At 40.3% G+C, this 19,639-nt stretch overlaps 1 protein-coding gene across 1 annotated transcript in view; it reads left to right on the top strand.

Moving 5' to 3' along the window:
• The window catches only part of LOC149454618 (matrix metalloproteinase-20-like), a 60,997-nt gene that overhangs the window by 28,736 nt on the left and 12,622 nt on the right, over nt 1–19,639 (top strand). Inside the window, exon 7 of the mRNA XM_089687270.1 lies at nt 15,521–15,654. Within this exon, the coding sequence (XP_089543396.1) occupies nt 15,521–15,654 (134 nt within the window). The remainder of the gene's footprint in view (nt 1–15,520; nt 15,655–19,639) is intronic.

Here is a 19,639-nt window from a genome sequence, read left to right as displayed (position 1 = left end):
AATGACATCATGAAGTACAATGTAGGGCCAATAGCCTGGCGTTGTATGTGATGGCAAGGGAAAGCCCACAAGTTGGAGTGCAGGAGAGCGCCGGAGCCTGCTACAGGGAGTAAGGAAAGTATCACATCCTATTCCCTAGAATTGATTAACACTTGGGGGAGCCCCACTGCAAGAGTATTTTTTGTTTGTTTGTTTGTTTGTTTGTTTGTAATTCCTGGAATTGGGCTTTAAATGCATCAGAAAAAAAACAGGTCAGATAAGGCTGTATGTACTGTACTGTATGGTAGGGCTGTGTAAATCTCAGAACTGGTTGGACAGAAATACAAATCCTTTGGCAAGTAAAACAGCTCCTTTACATTTATATGTATTTAATCTCTGTACTTCATCTTTATACAGTTTCAGTACCCAAATGACCTGGCAGCTATCGGTCTAACTCTTGGCTCATAGCAAAGGAAAGATTTTGGCATTCCATAGTGACAAAAACAAGTTGAAACACAGCAGGATTGCTACAATTCTTCTAACTCAATACCACATTAGCTAAATTGCACAACATTTTCCTTTCTACAGGGAGGTGGTATTATAAAGTGCCTACATGAGAACTTCTGATTTCTGCCTAGCAATGCTTCATATCAATCATCTTCAAATTCACCAGAATTTCAGAGAAACTTGGGCACATGCGCTATTATTAATTTTATTATTACTATTATTATTATAATTATTATTATTAAATATTTGATTTTATGAGTTTAGGTTTATAGATAGAAAAACAAAATCACAACCAAAATGGAAAAAAAAAAGATTGAAAGAAATTGACCTTAAAAAGACCCTGTAATTAAATCAATATAAAAAACTAAAAATGCTGCATGTGCCAAGTACAGTACCAGCACCTCCCTTTAATTTACAAAGGTTGGCAAATTTCGAACACCATCAAACAATAAAAGAGAAAATTCCCAGCTCATCTTACCAACCAGCTTGCAAACAAACCGAATTAGCCTATCTAACAGTATGCGTTAAAAACGGGTTTAGTTATCACACATTTGCAAACACATGCGTAAGCTGCAGAGCCTCAGATCTCTACCACTACCCTTCATACCTATTGACCTTTCACTGTGCTTGGCTACCTGACTAACCAACAGCAATGTGCAGGAGGCAATAATGAGCAAACAGGCATCATCATGCACCTAAGCTTTGCCTGTTAGAACACACAGATCAGCACTTATCCATATTGATGATTAATTCTTTTTAACCACATGCCGCCCAGCCACTGTATAAATACGGCGGCAGGGCGGCACGGCTGGGCAAAAGCACGTTTTAAAACGTGCGTATTGTAAACAGGTAGGGGGCGCACGCGAGGCGCGCCGCCGCCCTACCTGTCCCGCTGATCACAGCCGCGGATATCAGTCGCCGGGTCACAGCCGGTCGTTACCGGCTATGTCCCGGCGTTCGGCGGCAATCGCTGACAGAGAGCACAGCTGCAGTAGCTGTGCTTTCTGTCAGTTCCCTGACAGCTCCAGGACACGCTGATCGGGACAGAAGAGTTTCTCCCGATCAGCGGTGTTCCCTGCAGAACACACCCCCGCCCCCTAGTAAAACACTCCCCCTCACACAGTTAACCCTTTCCCTGAAAAATAAACTTAACCCCTTCCTCCGCAGTGCCATTAGTACAGTGTCAGTGTTTTTTTTTTTTGCACTGATCACTGTATTGGTGTCACTGGGGATGTCAGTGACCCCAAGTCAGTAACCCCCAATGTCAGAATGTCCGCCGCAGTCCTGCTGTCCCGCCATAAGTCGCTGATCACCGCCATAAGTCACTGATCGCCGCCATAAGTCGCTGATCGCCACCATAAGTCACTGATCGCTGCCATAAGTCACTGATCTCCGCCATAAGTCGCTGATCGCCGCCATAAGTCGCTGATCGCCACCATTATTAGTATTAAAAAAAATCTAAAAATCCCAGTATATTTCCCGCCATTTGTAAACGCTATAACTTTCATGTAAACCAATTAATTTACACGTATTGGGGTTTTTTTTTAGCAAAGACATGTCGCAAAATGCATTTTGGCAGAAATTTATGACTAAATTTGATTTTTACATTTCTTTTTACTGTACATGTTTTATACCAAAAAGTCTAAAATCTAGTTTTTTTTCCTCAAAATTGTCAGCCTTTTTTTTTTATAGCGCAAAAAATAAAAACCGCACAGACGATCAAATACCACCAAAAGAAAGCTCAATTTGTGGGAAAAAAAAGGATGTAAATTTAATTTATGTACCATATTGCAAGACCGCGCAATTGTCCGTTAAACTAGCGCAGCGCTGTATAGCAAAAAAATGGCATAAATTGCAGTATTTATACCATAGTTTGTAGACGCTATAACTTCCACACAAAGCAATCAATATACACTTATTGGGATTTTTTTTACCAAAAACATGTAGCAGAATACATTTTGGCCTAAATTTATAACCAACTTTGAGTTTACTATATATTTTTTATAGCTGAAAGTAAAAAATATTTTTTTTCTTCAAAATTTTTGGCCTTTTTTTGTTAATAGCGTGAAAAATAAAAAGCGCACAGGTGATCAAATACCACCGAAAGAAAGCTCTATTTGTGTGAAAAAAAGACATAAATTTTGTTTGGATGCAGCATTGCATGACCGCGCAATTATCAGTTGAATTAGTGCAGCGCCGAGTAGCAAAAAGAGGCCTGGTCATTAAGGGGGGTAAATCCTCTGGAGGTCAAGTTGTTAAAGCACTCATGTGCCTAAGGCCTCATGCACACTGAGCATTAAAAAATGCTGATTTTAGGGGCATCTGGCATTTTTTTTCTGTCTCTAAACGCCCCTCTATGTTAGCCAATGTGTGTATAGGCATGTAGAGGCAGAAAAAATCCACTAACAATGCGTGCAGGAGCTGCAGAGAATTGGCAAAAAAAAATGCTTGATGTGTTAACTGCGTGTAAAGGCGCATTAATGCTAGGCATGTCAAGCATTTTGGCATTAATTCATTTCAATGGCCAGAGTAAATGATTATTTTTGCCAATGAAATTAATTAACACCCAAGCAGTTGATGTGCCTAAGTGCAAACAGAAAACACTGCTCCAGGTGAGATCAGTAAAAATCTAATGGTTCCGATATATCCAGTGCGTGCCACAAGGTGCAAGTCTGGTTTGTGGATAGAAAACACAGGATGAGAGGAAAGTGGATGATCGCACTCAAGGGTTGCATTATTCCAGACAGTTTTATTGTAACTGTATAAAAACACAAGGTATCATGGTTCAACAAGCAGGGGAACAGTTAACGCATTTCATGCAACCTGTTTAGTTATAATTAAGCACATTTTGCGTGAAACGTATTAATTGTTTCTCTGCTTGTTGAATCGTGATACCTTGTGTTCTTATGGAGTTACAATAAATGTTTCTGGAGTGCTTCAACCCTTGAGTGCAGTCATCCGTTTTCCTCTCATCCCACTTGATGTGCCTAAATTCATTTACACACGTTTACAGGTGTCATGTGTTTTTCTTCTGCTAATACGCTGCTACCAGGAGGAAAGGCATTTAGAAAAGCTGAGCAAATGCCCTGTGTGCATAGGACCTTATGATGCTACAGTTGTGTCCAAAATTATTCAACCCCCACTGAAATTGAGTGTTTTGGCCAGTTTGACATTGCTTTTGATCATTCAGTCATCTTGCTTACATTTACATTAAAGAGGCACTTGTAGGTCAGACAAATATAACATAACAGTTATAATGAAATAACCACAAATGTCTTTTCTGTGCTCACAGCATTATCAGTTTTATTCAACCCCCAAGTGACATTCAATCTTAGTACTTAGTACAGCATCCTTTTACAGTTATAACAGCTTTTAAACGTGAAGCATAGCTTGACACAAGTGTCTTGCAGCGATCTACGGGTATCTTCGCCCATTCTTCATGGGCAAAGGCCTCCAGTTCAGTCACATTCTTAGGCTTGCGCACTGCAACTGCTTTCTTTAAGTCCCACCAGAGGTTCTCAATCGGATTTAAGTCTGGTGACTGCGATGGCCACTCCAAAATGTTCCAGCCTTTCCTCTGCAACCATGCTCTAGTGGACTTGGAGGTATGCTTGGGATCATTGTCCTGTTGAAAGGTCCAACGTCTCCCAAGCCTCAGGTGTGTGACGGACTGCATCACGTTTCCATCCAATATCTCCTGGTACTGAAGAGAATTCATGGTACCTTGCACACGCTGAAGCTTCCCTGTACCTGCAGAAGCAAAACAGCCCCAAAGCATGATTGACCCTCCACCATGCTTCACAGTAGGCAAGGTGTTCTTTTCATCATAGGCCTTGTTCTTCCTCCTCCAAACATAGCGTTGATCCATGGGCCCAAACAGTTCTAATTTTGTTTCATCAGTCCACAGAACACTATCCCACAACTTTTGTGGTTTGTCCACATGGCTTTTGGCATACTGCAGTCGACTCTTCTTATTCTTTGGAGACAGCAAGGGGGTACGCCTGGGAGTTCTGGCACGGAGGCCTTCATTACGCAGTGTGCGTCTTATTGTCTGGGCTGAAACTTCTGTACCCACATCTGACAAATCTTTTCTCAGTTCCTCAGCAGTCACACGGGGACTTCTCTCCACTCTACGCTTCAGGTAGCGCACAGCAGTCGAAGTCAGCATCTTCTTTCTGCCACGACCAGGTAGCGTTTCAACAGTGCCCTTTGCCTTGAATTTGCGAATGATGCTTCCTAAGGTGTCTCTTGGTATGTTTAACATCTTTGCAATCTTCTTATAGCCATTGCCCTTCCTGTGAAGAGAAATCACCTCTTCTCTTGTCTTCCTGGACCATTCTCTTGCCTTCACCATGTTTGTAACCACACCAGTAAATGTCTAGAAGGAGCTGAGTATCACAGTCATTTTAAAGCTGCCTAATTGGTGCTTATTATGCTTGATTGCTGCTCGGTGACATCCACAGGTGTTTTCAATACCTGATGGAAAGCACCTGTATGAACCTCTGTTCTTCAGAGTGGTAGTCTTTAAGGGGTTGAATAATTGTGGCAATGAAGAAACCACATAAGAACCATTTACTACTGTATTACATAAACAATTGATGTCATTTTAGTTGCATTTGGGTAGTTACAACGTCCTTGTAGGATTTGATTCTGAATACAATTCCAAATGTACACTATAGTCCCTAAACCCCTTTACAGCATTGGGGGTTGAATAATTTTGGACACAACTGTATTTCACAGGCCAATAAGCAGACAGGTAACAGTGGAAGCTGTGATAGAGAAAGATGCTATTGCCATCTTGGCTGTGCAGCATGGCAGGCGTATGTAAATCATATAATGTATGTACAAAATTGAAGATATTTCAGCATTTAAAATAGTACACATATACCGTGTTTCCCTGAAAATAAAACATCCTCCGAAAATAAGACCTACTTACAGGTTTCCTTCTGGGTGAAATATAAGGCATCCCCCCGAAAATAAGGCCCCCCTAGGCTCTGTCTAGGAATGAAAATTAATTTACCGTAAACTGGTTGCTAGGGCCGCCCCGACTGGCGTCTAGCAACCACTGACGTTACGCGGAGTCCTGACGTCACTGCTGTGTGGAGGCGGAGCGGAGGTCGGAGTGAGCGGTGAACGCGGGGCGGGAGAGAGGAGGAGACTTTCACAGATGCGTGTAGAAGAACAGGAGGATCAGAGCAGACGAGACGCGGCGAAGGTGGTGAGTGCTGGTCTGTCTCTGGTGAAACTGCCTGTTATGATGATTGTTATGATGATGTTCCAGAAGATGATGACATGATTGTCATTGAATAAATGAGTTAATTCTTGATACTGTAGGATTCACAGTTTGTCTGGTTTGTGTTGACAACTACCGTACTACCGTACCGTATACAGGTAATAAATTTCCTTTATTTTCATTTAACAATAAATGTGTACCGTACTCTTCTTCATGGAAAAATAAGACATCCCCTGAAAATAAGACCTAATGTGTTTTTTTGAGTCAAAAAAAATATAAGACAGTGTCTTATTTTTGGGGAAACACGGTAGTATAAGTATTTCAGGGTTGTATTTTTGTGCTGTTTGGATGGAGTTACAGTGAAGGAAATAAGTATTTGATCCCCTGATGATTTTGAATGTTTTCGCACTCACAAAGAAATGATCAGTCTAAAAATCGAATGGTAGGTGTATTGTAACACAGAGACAGAATAGGAACACAAATTCAAAAGAAATGCATGTTTAACAAATTATGCACTGATTTCCATGTTCCTGAGGGAAATAAGTATTTGATACCCTTAGTACTTGGTGGCAAATCCCTTGTTGGAAAACACAGAGGTCAGACATTTCCTGTAGTTGGCCACCAGGTTTTCACACATCTCAGGAGGGATTTTGGCCCACTCCTCTTGGCAGATCCTCTCCAAGTCATTAAAGGTTGGTGGCTGATGTTTGGCAACTCGAACTTTCAGCTCCCTCCACAGATTTTCAATCGGATTAAGGTCTGGAGACTGGCTAATCCACTCCAGGACCTTAATGTGCTTCTTCTTGAGCCACTTCTTTGTTGCATTGGCCGTGTGTTTTGGGTCATTGTCATGCTGGAACACCCATCCACGACCCATTTTCAATGGCCTGGCTGAGGGAAGAAGGTTCTCACCCAAGATTTCTTTGTGAGTGGGCAAACATTCAAAATCAGCAGGGGATCAAATACTTATTTCCTTTACTTTATATCCAGTGTTTGTTTAAGGGATAACTTCACCTTTTCCAGAAAATAATCTATGCAGTCAAGGGCCCCACTAGATATAAAAAAAATATATTTAGCTTTTGTAAATAAATAGGAATGTATATTATGTTTATTTTTTTAAACTTTTGTTTTTGGTTGCTTTCTGGAATCTGGCCTAGACCAAAACGATGTCATAGATCCCAGGAGTCTTCATGGGCATTTTATTTCTTCCATCTGGTAAAGGGGAGGAGGGGCTTTCTCAGCTGAGAACATCTTCTTGCCTGCATGCCTGAGCTAAGGGCAGATGGATTCCAGAAAGTAAATGCTACATGAATCATCTGCCCTTACTCAAGAAGGCCACAGCTAGAAATGCTAGGGGGTGTTTTTCAAAGTGATTCCCCAACAAACTAAAGAATGGAGACATGGATGGATTGGTGAGTTTGTTTCAATAATAACAATGAATTAACAGTGAATGAATTAGCAGTTACAGTTTGTGGTGCTCAAATACAGTTTAGTGCAGCTTTAACTAATCTTCAGGCCTAAAATGTGCAATTTTCAATATGTGAGAAAAAAATGCAAAAATGGTTCTGGCAATAAAAGGGTCTGAAAAAATATATGACTAAGATGTTTTTGAATAGAAGAATTTATCCATTGTCTGGTTTGTTGTAGACATGAGACTTGGCTTTATCTGCAGGAAAGCACACAAGTTATTTAGAAATAACTAGCAATAACCTGGAATTAATTTAACTCAAGATTGTCCAAGAGCAGTGCTGCAATGCAGATCTGTAAAGGCTTTATTCCCATCCTTGTACTTTTTCAACATCTTGCCTAACAATTGCGATTATTTTTGGATAATTCCTTGTCAAGAAACAAATTGTATTATTATAATAAAGGACCCATCACTGCAAATGTTCTGGTAACCATACATTAATTTATGTGATGATTGTAATTTGTATATATTTTTTTTTTATTTGCAGACCTTTATTGATATTTGATTCCATACCTACATGCAGCCCACGCTGTCCAGTAAAAGTGAGAGTAACAGAGGTTGAGATAAAGCAGAACACTGCCTCTGTGCTTTAACATAGTTACATAGTTAGTCTGGCTGAAAAAAGACAAAATTCCATCTAGTTCAACCATAAAAAAAAAAGTTATAATGCTATACCCACAGTTGATCAAGAGGAAGGCAAAAAAACCCAGCAAAAGCATGATCCAATTTGCTCCTGCAGGAAAAAAAATTCCCATATATAACCAGTTATATTCTGTGTATCCAAGAAAGAATCCAGGCCTTTTTTAAAGCAATCCACTGAGCTGGCCAGAACCAACTCTTGAGGGAATCTATTCTACATTTTCACAGCTCTCACTGTGAAGAACCCTTTCCGTGCTTGGAGATTAAATTTCTTTTCCTCCAGACGTAAAGAGTGCCCCCTTGTCCTCTGTGATGACCTCAGGGTGAATAACTCTACACTGAATTCACTATATGGACCACTGATGTATTTATACATGTTGATCATATCCCCCCTTAATCTCCTCTTCTCAAGAGAGAATAAATTCAGTTCCTCTAATCTTTCCTCATAGCTGATCTCCTCCATGCCTCTTATCAGTTTGGTTGCCCTTCTCTGTACTTTTTCCAGTTCCCCAATGTTCTTTTTGTGAATTGGTACCCAAAACTGAACTGTATATTCCAGATGAGGTCTTACTAATGATTTGTACCGGGGTAATATGATATCTCTCTCTCTGGAGTCTATACCTCTTTTAATACAAGAGAGGATTTTGCTCGCTTTAGAAACCGCAGCTTGGCATTGCATGCCATTATTAAGCTTGTGATCTCCCAGAACTCCCAGATCCTTCTCCACCATTGATTCCCCCAGTTGTACCCCCCTAGTATGTATGATGCATGTATATTCTTAGCCCCCTAGTGCATAACCTTACATTTATCAACATTAAACCTCATTTGCCACATAGTTGTCCAATTACACAGTGCATTGAGGTCGGCTTGTAAATTGAAGACATCCTGTAAGGACGTTATTCCACTGCACAGCTTGGTGTCATCTGCAAAGACTGAAATGGGATTTTTAATCTCAGACCCTATATCATTTATAAATATATTAAAAAGTAAGGATCCCAACACTGAACCTTGGGGTACCCCACTGATGACCCCAGATCATTCAGAGTATGAATCATTAACCACTACTCTTTGAATACGATCTTTTAGCCAGTTTTCTATCCATTTACATACGGATTTTTCCAAGCCCGTAGACTTTACCTTACACATTAGCCGTGTGTGGGGAACTGTGTCAAATGCTTTTGCAAAATCCAAGTATACCACGTCCACCGCCACCCCACTGTCCAAGGTTTTGCTCACCCCTCATAAAACGAAATCAGATTTGTTTGACAACTTCTGTGTTTCATGAATCCATGCTGTCTGTTGCTTAAAATATTTTTTTCCAGCAAGACCTCATCTATGTGGTCTTTTATTAAACTCTCCAGTATCTACCCAACTACAGAAGTTAAACTAACAGGTCTATAATTACTTGGTAAATATTTTGACCCATTTTAAAATATTGGCACCACATTGGCCTTACGCCAATCCAGTGGTACTATGCAAGTCATTAAAGAGTCCATAAAAATGAGAAAAAATGGCTTTGAAATTACATTCAATTCTTTAAGGACCCGTGGGTGTATGCCATCCAGTCCAGGTGCTTTATTCACCTTTATAATGTCTAAATGTTTTTGGATCATATCAATATCCATTATATTCAATATCATTATATCATTATATCCAATATCAAATATAATATTTGATATCATATCAAACCGTACTCTCCGCACCTCGCAAGACCTCCTACTCTCTAGCTCCCTTGTCTCCTCCTCCCATGCTTGTCTCCAGGATTTCTCAAGGGCTTCACCCATCCTCTGGAACTCCATACCCCAAGCTATCAGGCTATCGCCCACTCTGCTTGCCTTTAGGTGCACTCTGAAAACCCATCTCTTCAGGGAAGCCTACCCCGACCCCAGCTAATACTGGAATCAACTAATCCTCCTACCACTCCATCCCCCACAGCTAATTACCTCTTGTACCACTATCCCCTCCCTCCTAGATTGTAAGCTCCAAGGAGCAGGGCCCTCTAATCCCTCTTGTATTGAACTGTATTGTTACTGTATTGTCTCCCACTATAATGTAAAGCGCTGAGCAAACTGTTGGCGCTATATAAGTCCTGTATAATAATAATAATAATAACAATAATAATTGTGAGCCAATGTGGATCATCTGGAGCTGTATCAATACCATGCCCATTATGGACAAGAGCTCACCCATGCTCCTTTGTATACCTGAAGAAGGTGTTTAATAAATTTGCCTTCTCTTTGTCCCCAGTCACCCACTCTTGATTATTTTGTAAAGGGTCTACATGCTGGGACCGGACCTTTTTACTATTAATATATTTGAAGAATTTTTGGGGGGTTAGTCCTGCTATCTTTTGCAATCTGTCATTTGTTTTCAATTTTTGCGGCCTTGATTTCCTTTTTGCATATTCTGTTATATTCTTTGTAATGTTTAAACGATGATAGTGTTCCTTCATTTTTATATTTTATAAAAGCTCTTTTCTGATTATCTATAGCTTTTTTAACTTTGGCCGTAAGCCACATAGGTTTGATTTTTAGCCTTTTAAACTTGTTGTCCATGGGAATATATTTTGCAGTGTGTTCACATACAGTTTTTTTGAAGAACTCCCATTTCTGTGTTGTGTTCATTGATGCCAATATTCCCTCCCAGTCTAAGTCTTGGAGAGCAACTCTCAGCCTTGGAAAAGTAGCTCTCTTAAAATTGAGCATTTTTATTTTTCCAATATGTGCTTGCTGTTTACAGCTAACAATAAATAAAATCATGTTATGGTCATTGCTACCCAGATGTTCATTAATATGGACATTCATAATAAGCTCTGCATGATTTGAGATTACCAGGTCCAGCAGAACATTATTCCTAGTTGGGCTCTCTATAAACTGTACCATAAAATTGTCCTGTAGTAGGTTTATTCATTTTTGCCCTTTAATTGTTCCTGCAGTACCATTACTCCAGTCAATTTCTGAGTAGTTAAAATCCCCCATTATTATCACTGTTCCAGCCCTTGCAGCCCTTTCGATCTGTGCAAGGAGCTGAGTCTCCACCTCCTCATTAACACTGTGAGGCCTATAACAAACTCCAATGATTACCTTTGTAGTACGCACCCCCATGTGCAGTTTCACCCATAACGCTTCAGCCTCATCACTCTCTCCATCAATGTAATTACACTAGGAAAGTGCGTCAATTCCTTTTACAGCTTGTTCAGAATGGTAGCAGTATTTTAAGTATAGTATATCTAACGCCAAAACTATTTTTGGAGTTTGGAAGGGTTGGGGCCCTTTCTCATCAATGTGTTGCATTAAAGTGTGCATTATGCTCGCTGGTGCACTGCGGTGATATTCATTCTGAATGGAATTCCAGAGCAATGCACGGCAACCCACTACCATGCACTGCACTGCTGAAAATTAAGCATGCACTTTGTTTTGTGGTTTGTTAGGCAGCCCAATCAAATGAATTGTCTATCCTAATGCAGTGCACATTAACCTCCCTGGCAGTATTCCCGAGTGTAGCTCGGGGTTAATTATCAGTGCCAAAAGCGGTAATACCGAGCTACACTCAGGATTACCCTGCAGGGTTACTCAGGGATTCCCAGTTTCATTTACCTTGTGCTGCGCTCCTGCGATGTGTCCCCTGCAGTGTCCCCGGTCATCTCCTCCGGCCGATGCTGGCATCCGTCTTCCGGGTTCCGGTCCCTGAAGGCATCGGGACATACGGGAGCCAGAACTGGCGGGAAATTTAAAATTTTTTAAAAAGTGACATTCACTAAATACACTAAAATCACATAGTAAAACATTACTGTATCAAACCATTGCATATACATTTTGTCCCTAGTACTTTTTCCTGTGCCCTGCCTGTATTTTTACTGTTCTTTCTGCCTTGAAACTGAGAAAAGTCCATGGCATCCAAAAAGCGTCCCTTTATGTCAAAAGTGGTTTTAGACCAGCTAGAGAACAGCGATAGTAAATTAGAACCACTTGCAGAATTGAGTGATGATGATTCGTGGGGAAATTCGTCATCAGACACTGAAAACAATTTTGCGACTAAGCTCAGTGATGTGCGAACTTGGCGCTATATTTCAAATTTCAGTGTTTTTGGTTTGATTATATTATTGAATTAAATTTATTAATATTATATTATTATTTTTTATGAATATTTATTATATAATAATTTATGATTTTGTGTTTCAAATTTTATCATGCCCGGGATGTTTACTAGACTCTTGTTCGGACAGATTTCAGTGAGTTATTTCTAAAAATTTCAGGCCTACAATAAAAAAAATACATATTTCCATGCAAAAAAATGTACCGCTTTGAGCACAGAAATATTGACATAATCATACCGCTAGGGAGGTTAATGCAAGATGCAACATGCATTAAAGCACATGCATTTAACACATCACAGCGGATCAGGCTGGTGTGAATGAGCCTTTATCAACTCTCCTTGTTTTTTTCTGTCTGTGTTCCACTGAAAGAAGTTGGCCTCTCTTTGTCCAGATGTCACCCAGATTAATGTTTTATGCTGAACCTTGAACTCTTTGCTCCTCCCATGAACTTCCTGATTTAAGCCATGTCTCTGCACTTCCTGTTTGCCAGATTATTGTGCCTTCTCCAGCCAATGTCTTGGCCTTGTCCCTCCTGCTGCCATCCGTACTTTTGCTACCGCTCATTACCGACCTTTGGCTTGTTCCTTGACCACACCTCTGCCCGATCCCAACCTGCAACCACTTGTTACCGACCTTTGGCTTGTTTACTGACTATGCTTCTGTTTGATCCCTACCTGCTATCTCAGCTGCTGGACCCTGGCTTGCTTACCTCCTGGTGGAGCGATCCTGAGGACCGGGACCTGGTACTAACACACAGCAAAACCCATCTCCACTATCAGGAGCGCTGGTGAATACTGGTTAGTACTTAGACCCCGCACCTCATGTGAGCCCGTGTCATCTGCCAGGGTGACTTGCTTGTATACCGTCTTGCTGGTTGGTGGAAGCTTTTTTTGCTGCTATAGCTACTGGTCTCCGAGCCTAACACCTGACCTGGACAGGTGTTTTCATTCTCATAATCTAAATAATAAATACACAGATTTGTTACACTGAAAAAGTAAGTGCACCCCTACAATTTTAACCACTTAAAATCCATGAAACTATAATTGGATGTTCTAGATGCATGCAGGGGCAACCTGTCTTATTTCAACTTTAGATTTCTAGGTTTTGAGTTTCTGGTCATCCCAGCAAATTCAGGCCATGAGCTAACAATTTTATGCCAACACAAGTCTCTAAGAATGCCAAAATGTACTTGTGGGATCTGCAGGTGCTGTATATTGTCAGTATATTGAGACCAGACCATATATATATATATATATATATATATATATATATAGTTGTCTTCAAAATAATAGCAGTCAGACATCACTAACCTGATCAATCACTGTTTTTGGTAGAAATTATATTTCTACATGGCAAATAATTTACTAGCATGTGTAGTAGAGTAATAGAAATCCAACAGACCCAACAGTCATGACATGCATGCTGCTGATTCTGTGTAATTGAATCACTAATTGAAAGGGGCATGTTCAAAATAATAGCAGTGTGGAGTTCTATTAGTGAGGTCATTCATTCTTTGAAAAACAGGTGGCAATTATTGCCCTTATTTAAGGAAGGAAGGCAGCAAACATTGTACATGCTGGTTACATTGCATTTCTCTCTGAAATTCTGAGGAAAATGGGTCTTTCCAGACATTGTTCAGAAGAACAGCGTACCTTGATTAAAAAGTTGATTGGAGAGGGGAAAACATATAAAGAAGTGCAGAAAATGATAGGCTGCTCAGCTAAAATGATCGCAAATGCTTTAAAATGGCAACCATAACCTGAAAGACGTGGAAGAAAGTGAAAACTACCATTTCAATGGATAGAAGAATAGCCAAAATGGCAAGGACTCAGCCAACAATCAGCTCCAGGAAGATCAAAGAAGGTCTAAAGTTACCTGTGAGTACTGTTACAATTAGAAGACGCCTATGTGAAGCCAAGCTATCTGCAAGAAGCCCCCGCAAAGTCCCACTGTTGAAAAAAAGACGTGTGCCGAAGAGGTTACAATTTGCCAAAGAGCACATTGACTGGCCTAAAGAGAAATGGCGCAACATTTTGTGGACTGATGAAAGTAAGATTGTTCTTTTTGGGTCTAGTGGCCGGAGACAGTTTGTCAGACGACCCCCAAACACTGAATTCAAGCCACAGTACACTGTGAAGACAGTGAAGCATGGTTGCGCAAGGATCATGATATGGGGATGTTTCTCATACTACGGTGTTGGGCCTAATTATCGCATACCAGGGATCATGGATCAGTTTGAATACATCAGAATACATGAAGAGGTCATGCTGCCTTATGCTGAAGAGGAAATGCCCTTGAAATGGGTGTTCCAACAAGACAATGACCCCAAACACACCAGTAAACATGCAACATCTTGGTTCCAGACCAACAAGATTGACGTTATGGAGTGGCCAGCCCAATCCCCGGATCTTAATCCAATAGAACACTTGTGGGGTGACATCAAAAATGCAGTTTCTGAGGCAAAACCAAGAAATAAAGAACTGTGGAATGTAGTCCAATCATCCTGGGCTAGAATACCCGTTCACAGGTGCCAGAAGTTGGTTGACTCCATGCAACACAGATGTACAGCAGTTCTCAGAAACAGTGGCAATACAACTAAATATTAATTAAGTGATTCAAAGGAAAGCAAAATCTTCAAACATTTTTCAGTTTATATAGTGAATGTTTGAGTTTGTAAAGAAGAATACAAACACTGCTATTTTTTTGAACAGTCTAATATTCACTTTTCTTCAATTTTTTTAGAGGAACAACACAAATTTGATCTATTTTTCTTCATGTTTTGATTTGGAATAGAATGTGTAGTGTTCCCAATGCATTTGTGTGTATGGAAATAAAAGCTATTAGAAGGATTTTAAGCTTTGTTCACTTTTTTCAACACGCTATTATTTTGAACACAACTGTATATACAGTATATATATATATATATATATATATATATATGAAAGCAAGGTGTAACTGGAGATGCAAGGAACATCTGGGAAGGGGGAAGCAAACTTCTTGGGATCAGGAACAAGGGGGAGCAGGAATGAGACAGCAGGGTTCAGGGTAAAGGTACTAGGCAGAGAGCACAATCAAAGAAGGGGACAAGATAATGGCTAGCAGTATCTGTCAACAAGCAAAACAATGGAGCAAGGTGTAACAGCAGAAGAGGGACTAAATACCCTACGAGCAGCCAGCACCAAGTGGAGCTTATTACTGGGATTTGCTGGCTGCTGGGAGACACTCAGCAGGGGATCCAGGTTGTTACATAAATCTTACAATAGTTGATGTCAAGGTGCATGTGCTGTGAATTGATGAATATAATATAAAGTTGTTTGGCCTCAGGAACATTAGATATGTTTGACATAAAGCAAAGAATTTAAGCAAAATAACCTCATACCAACCGTGAAGCTTGATGGTAGAAATGCTAAGATGTGATAAAACCCATATACATACAGATGTGCATTTTCTGTGGGAGTAATTTTGTCACAATTGTTTAATTGCCCTAGCAATATTCTAGCCTGTCCCAGCCCCTTTTACTCTGAAAATACTGTTACATTGAATATTTTTTCTCAGTAAGTTTGCTAAGAAATTTTCTTAACTATAAATTTTGTTCAAGGTCATTCTGGAGAAGACAGGCTCAACTTGTCAGTACAAGACCAAATCCCATTGCAAGCTCCTTCCCGCAACTCATGTCCAATGTGGATGCTGCTTATGAGGTGGCAGAAAAAGGAACTGCATATTTCTTTAAAGGTAAAATAGTTGATGCAAAGCAAATGGATGCCCCAAGGTTTGTAACTAAAGCCATAACAGAACATCCAACCAGAGCCATAACAGCCACAAAGCAAGACTTGGCAGGGACATAAGACCCAGTGGGTGTCCAGGGGCCCAGCTACAACTTTCATTCTCCTGCCTGTCACATCAAAGTGGAAGATGTATTTATAGGCAATTGATGTTGCTTCCCAGTCCTCATCGCTTCTGGTTTCATTCACCACAGAGGAGGTTGGGGAATGGATGTTGCTCCATCTCCTCTGTGCGCAGCCAACCTGAACACTTACCATGGTCCCAACCCCCTGGAGGAACAGGAGAGCCTGAGAACATTGGGCAGCAGTGGGAGGGGAAGGGCTCTGCAGCGCTCTAAAAGTGTTCAGATCACTTTTACAGGAAAGTCGAAAGCCAGCAACTGCAGCCATGATCCTGGTATAACCGCTTGCTACCCAGGACGTTTATAGATGTATACTGGGCATTGATTGGGTATTCTTTGTAAAGTGAAAATGCACAGCATTAACTGAGCTTGCAAAGTGAACAGCCAATTTACCTTTAGTCAACCACCAATTTACCTTTAGTCAAATGTGTACCATAGACAAACTTTCACTTATGTCCTGCTTGCATAAGTGAAAGTTGGTGAGTTGAGATCAGAGATGGATTAAGGTAGAATGGGGACATGCTGCAGGGCCATGAAGGTTGTAGGTGAGCCAGACAGCTAGACATCTTGCCTAGTTTGCATTTTGGATCAGAGCAACAATTCACTAAGATCTTCTCTGTGCAACCCCAGTATGTGTTACCAAGAAAAAAAAATATAATATAGTTACTATAAACTAATAAATCTAATATACTTAGTGTTGCCACTCACACTGCAATGTGTATTCCCACATCCAATTGTATTCAATGTGTCAAAATACACTGTGTGCACAATTATTAGGCAAGTTGTATTTTTGATGATTAATTTCATTATTGGACAACTACAGTGCTCTCGGTCAATACAAAATTATTATTATTATACTATACAGGATTTATATAGCGCCAACAGTTTGCGCAGTGCTTTACAAAATTAAGGTAGAAATGTTAATAAACCTCAAACCTGAATATTTAAGAGAGTAAAAGTGAGGTTTTGGCTCTATGTGTGCACAATTATTGGGCAATTATTAGTGTGCAGAATTATTATTCAACTAAATGAAAAACAAAAATGTTCTCATCTCACTTGTTTATTTTTATCTGGTAAAGTAAGAATAGTAAACAAACAACTCAAAATTTACAAATAAACATTTCTGACATTCCATTGAAAAAAAATCGGTGACCAATATAGCTATCCTTCTTTTCAATAACAGTCATAAACCTTTCATTCATGGAGTTTGTCAATTTCTTGATCCGTTGACTATCAACTTTTTGTACAGCAGCAACCACAACCTCCCATAGTAAATCTCCCATTTAAGAAGGGCCCACAAGTTCTCAATATGGTTTAGGTCTGGTGAGGAAAGGGACCATGCCATTATTCTTTGATCCATAAGGATCCTTTACTGGCTAGCTATGCAGTGGAATACTTCAAAGCATGCAATGGAGCATTGTCCAGCATAAATATCATGGTCTTCTTGAAAGATGCAGACTTTTTCCTGTACCATTGCTTGAAGAAAATGTCTTCTAAAAAATGGCAGTAGGTTTGGGAGTTGATTTTGAGTCCATCTTCAATCCAAAAAGGTCCAACTAGCTCATTTATATTAATACCAGCCCACACCATTACCCCACCTCCACCTTGCTGATCCAGCCACGGACCCATCCATCTGGTCCGTCAAAAGTCACTCTCATCTCATCAGTTCATAAAACCTTTGAAAATTTGTCTTCAGATGTTTCTTGGCCCACTCTTGATGTTTCAACTTATGTATCTTGTTCAGTAGTGGTCGGGTGTCAGCATTCCTTACCTCGGCCATGTCTCTGAGCACTGAGCACCTTCTACTTCTGGGCACTCCAGGTAGGTTGCAGTTCTGGAATATGACAGCACTGGAGAATAATGGGTTCCTGGTAGCTTCACATTTAATTCTTCTCAAATCTTTGGCAGTTAATTTGCGTCTTTTTTTTCTCAACACCTTTCTTGTGACCCTTTTGACTATTTGCAACAAAACATTTGATGGTTCTGTGATCACACCCCCCTATCTTAGCAATTTCAAGAATGCTGCATCTGAAAGACTTTTTAGAATTTTAAGCTTTTCAGAGTCAAGTAAATCTCTTTTTTGGCCCATTTTTGGCCTCTGAGGAAAAGAAGCTGCCTAATAATTATGTACACCTTGATATAAAGTGTTATTCTACTTAGGCCACACCCTCCCTCATTACACAAATACACATCATCTGATATGTTTAAATCTAATAAGCATTCATGTTTATACAGCTTGGAGTTGGACAATATGCGTAAAAAGGATGATTTGGTCAAAATACTCACTTGCCTAATAACTGTGCACACGGTGTAAGGTTGTGCAGCCAATACATCAAAAAAGCTAGCAGAAATAGCATTTTGGTTAGCAATTTTTATTTATTGGTTTCGCAACATTATTTTGGCACATTGCCTTTTGGATGAGCTGACTCTGAATGATACAGTGATGTCTTGAGGGAGAGGGTGATTAATGGAGGGAAGATTTTGCAATATCAGGAATGTGGGGTAGATCACATAGTCAAGACCCATGAATCAAGATCCAGAAAAAGATTCCTGAAGACACACAGGTATCTACAAAAGAAACAAACATTGCCCCCTAATGCTCTAAAAAAAAACCATTTTCCACATAAGTGATCACAGGTTGTCATGCATACTGGGTGCAGGTCAGCACTGCAACTCATCACACAGGGTAATAGAGGTATTACCTGTAAAAGCACTGATTAATAGCCCTGACAAACTTGAATGCATCTACTTGTGAATGGATTCTAAGAGCTCATTCAAATGGGAACCAAAAACAGAGGTGTATAGCATATACTTGTGTACTCATCTAAATGCTGTGCTTAAGTCGTCAATTGGGCCTTGAAAACAGCTGCCTCTGCAAATATGTGCTGTGATTAGCAGCGTACAAAAAAGTAGGACAGAGCTGCATTCATATCCATGTTTTCAGCCATAATTAATGCTGTACGCATGTAAATGTTTTCATATGCATCAACATAAAGCGGTCCTATTTGCTACTGCCATTGCTCAAGACCAATGTGTAAATGTCAATAATGTCTAAGTCAGTCATTGCACACTAATAATAGTTACATTAATGTGGCATTGTGTTGGAGGAGATAGTACTCAAAGCAGACCTGATGGGACATGGGGAGGTGGAGCTAGAATAGTTTTAGTGTTATAGTTCCCTATCAGATCCACCTAATGGTTGGCGGAGGCAGGAGTAGAACTTGATTGTCCCTGGCCAATTTCTTCACAGGCAGAAATGGTCCTTCCCACCGGCTGTCAGATCAGACATGATGGAACATGGGGACGTGGAGCCAGAATGGCTTTCATGTTTTTCCCAGTCAGGTCCTCGCTGATGGCCGGTGGGAGGAGCTGTTCTAGCCTTTGTCAAGCCAATCAAACTATACACAGGCAGAAACAATTCAAAGCAGACCTGATGGGGAACTGTGCAATTGTATTGGCATTGGTGGCAGGATTAGCATCTTTTGCTGCTGGGATGCAGAAGCCACATGTGTCCTAGCGATTAGCTGAGTAACGGTGGTGGTCATTAGGGGCCATTTATGCTGTAAGGCTGTATGTATGTAAATGTTGCTCAAACATTACATGTATACAGTGTACAGAGCACTTGTATTCAGGATCCTACTGGCAGCTCCTGATAGCAAAATCCTTCATTGAAAACTGCCATGCCACGTGAATGAGGCCTAATACTAAAATTCCTAAAGAACCATTGTCCATTATGAATGTAAGAGTTTCAATACATGCACAGAACGTGAGACATTTGACACTTGATTTACATTTGCAATATAGCAAGCTACA

Source organism: Staurois parvus, unplaced genomic scaffold, assembly GCF_062004578.1.
Source record: "Staurois parvus isolate SC_StPar_1 unplaced genomic scaffold, SC_StPar_1.0 ptg000422l, whole genome shotgun sequence".
Classification (NCBI taxonomy): domain Eukaryota; kingdom Metazoa; phylum Chordata; class Amphibia; order Anura; family Ranidae; genus Staurois; species Staurois parvus.
This window is presented reverse-complemented; position numbering and strand designations above follow the sequence as displayed.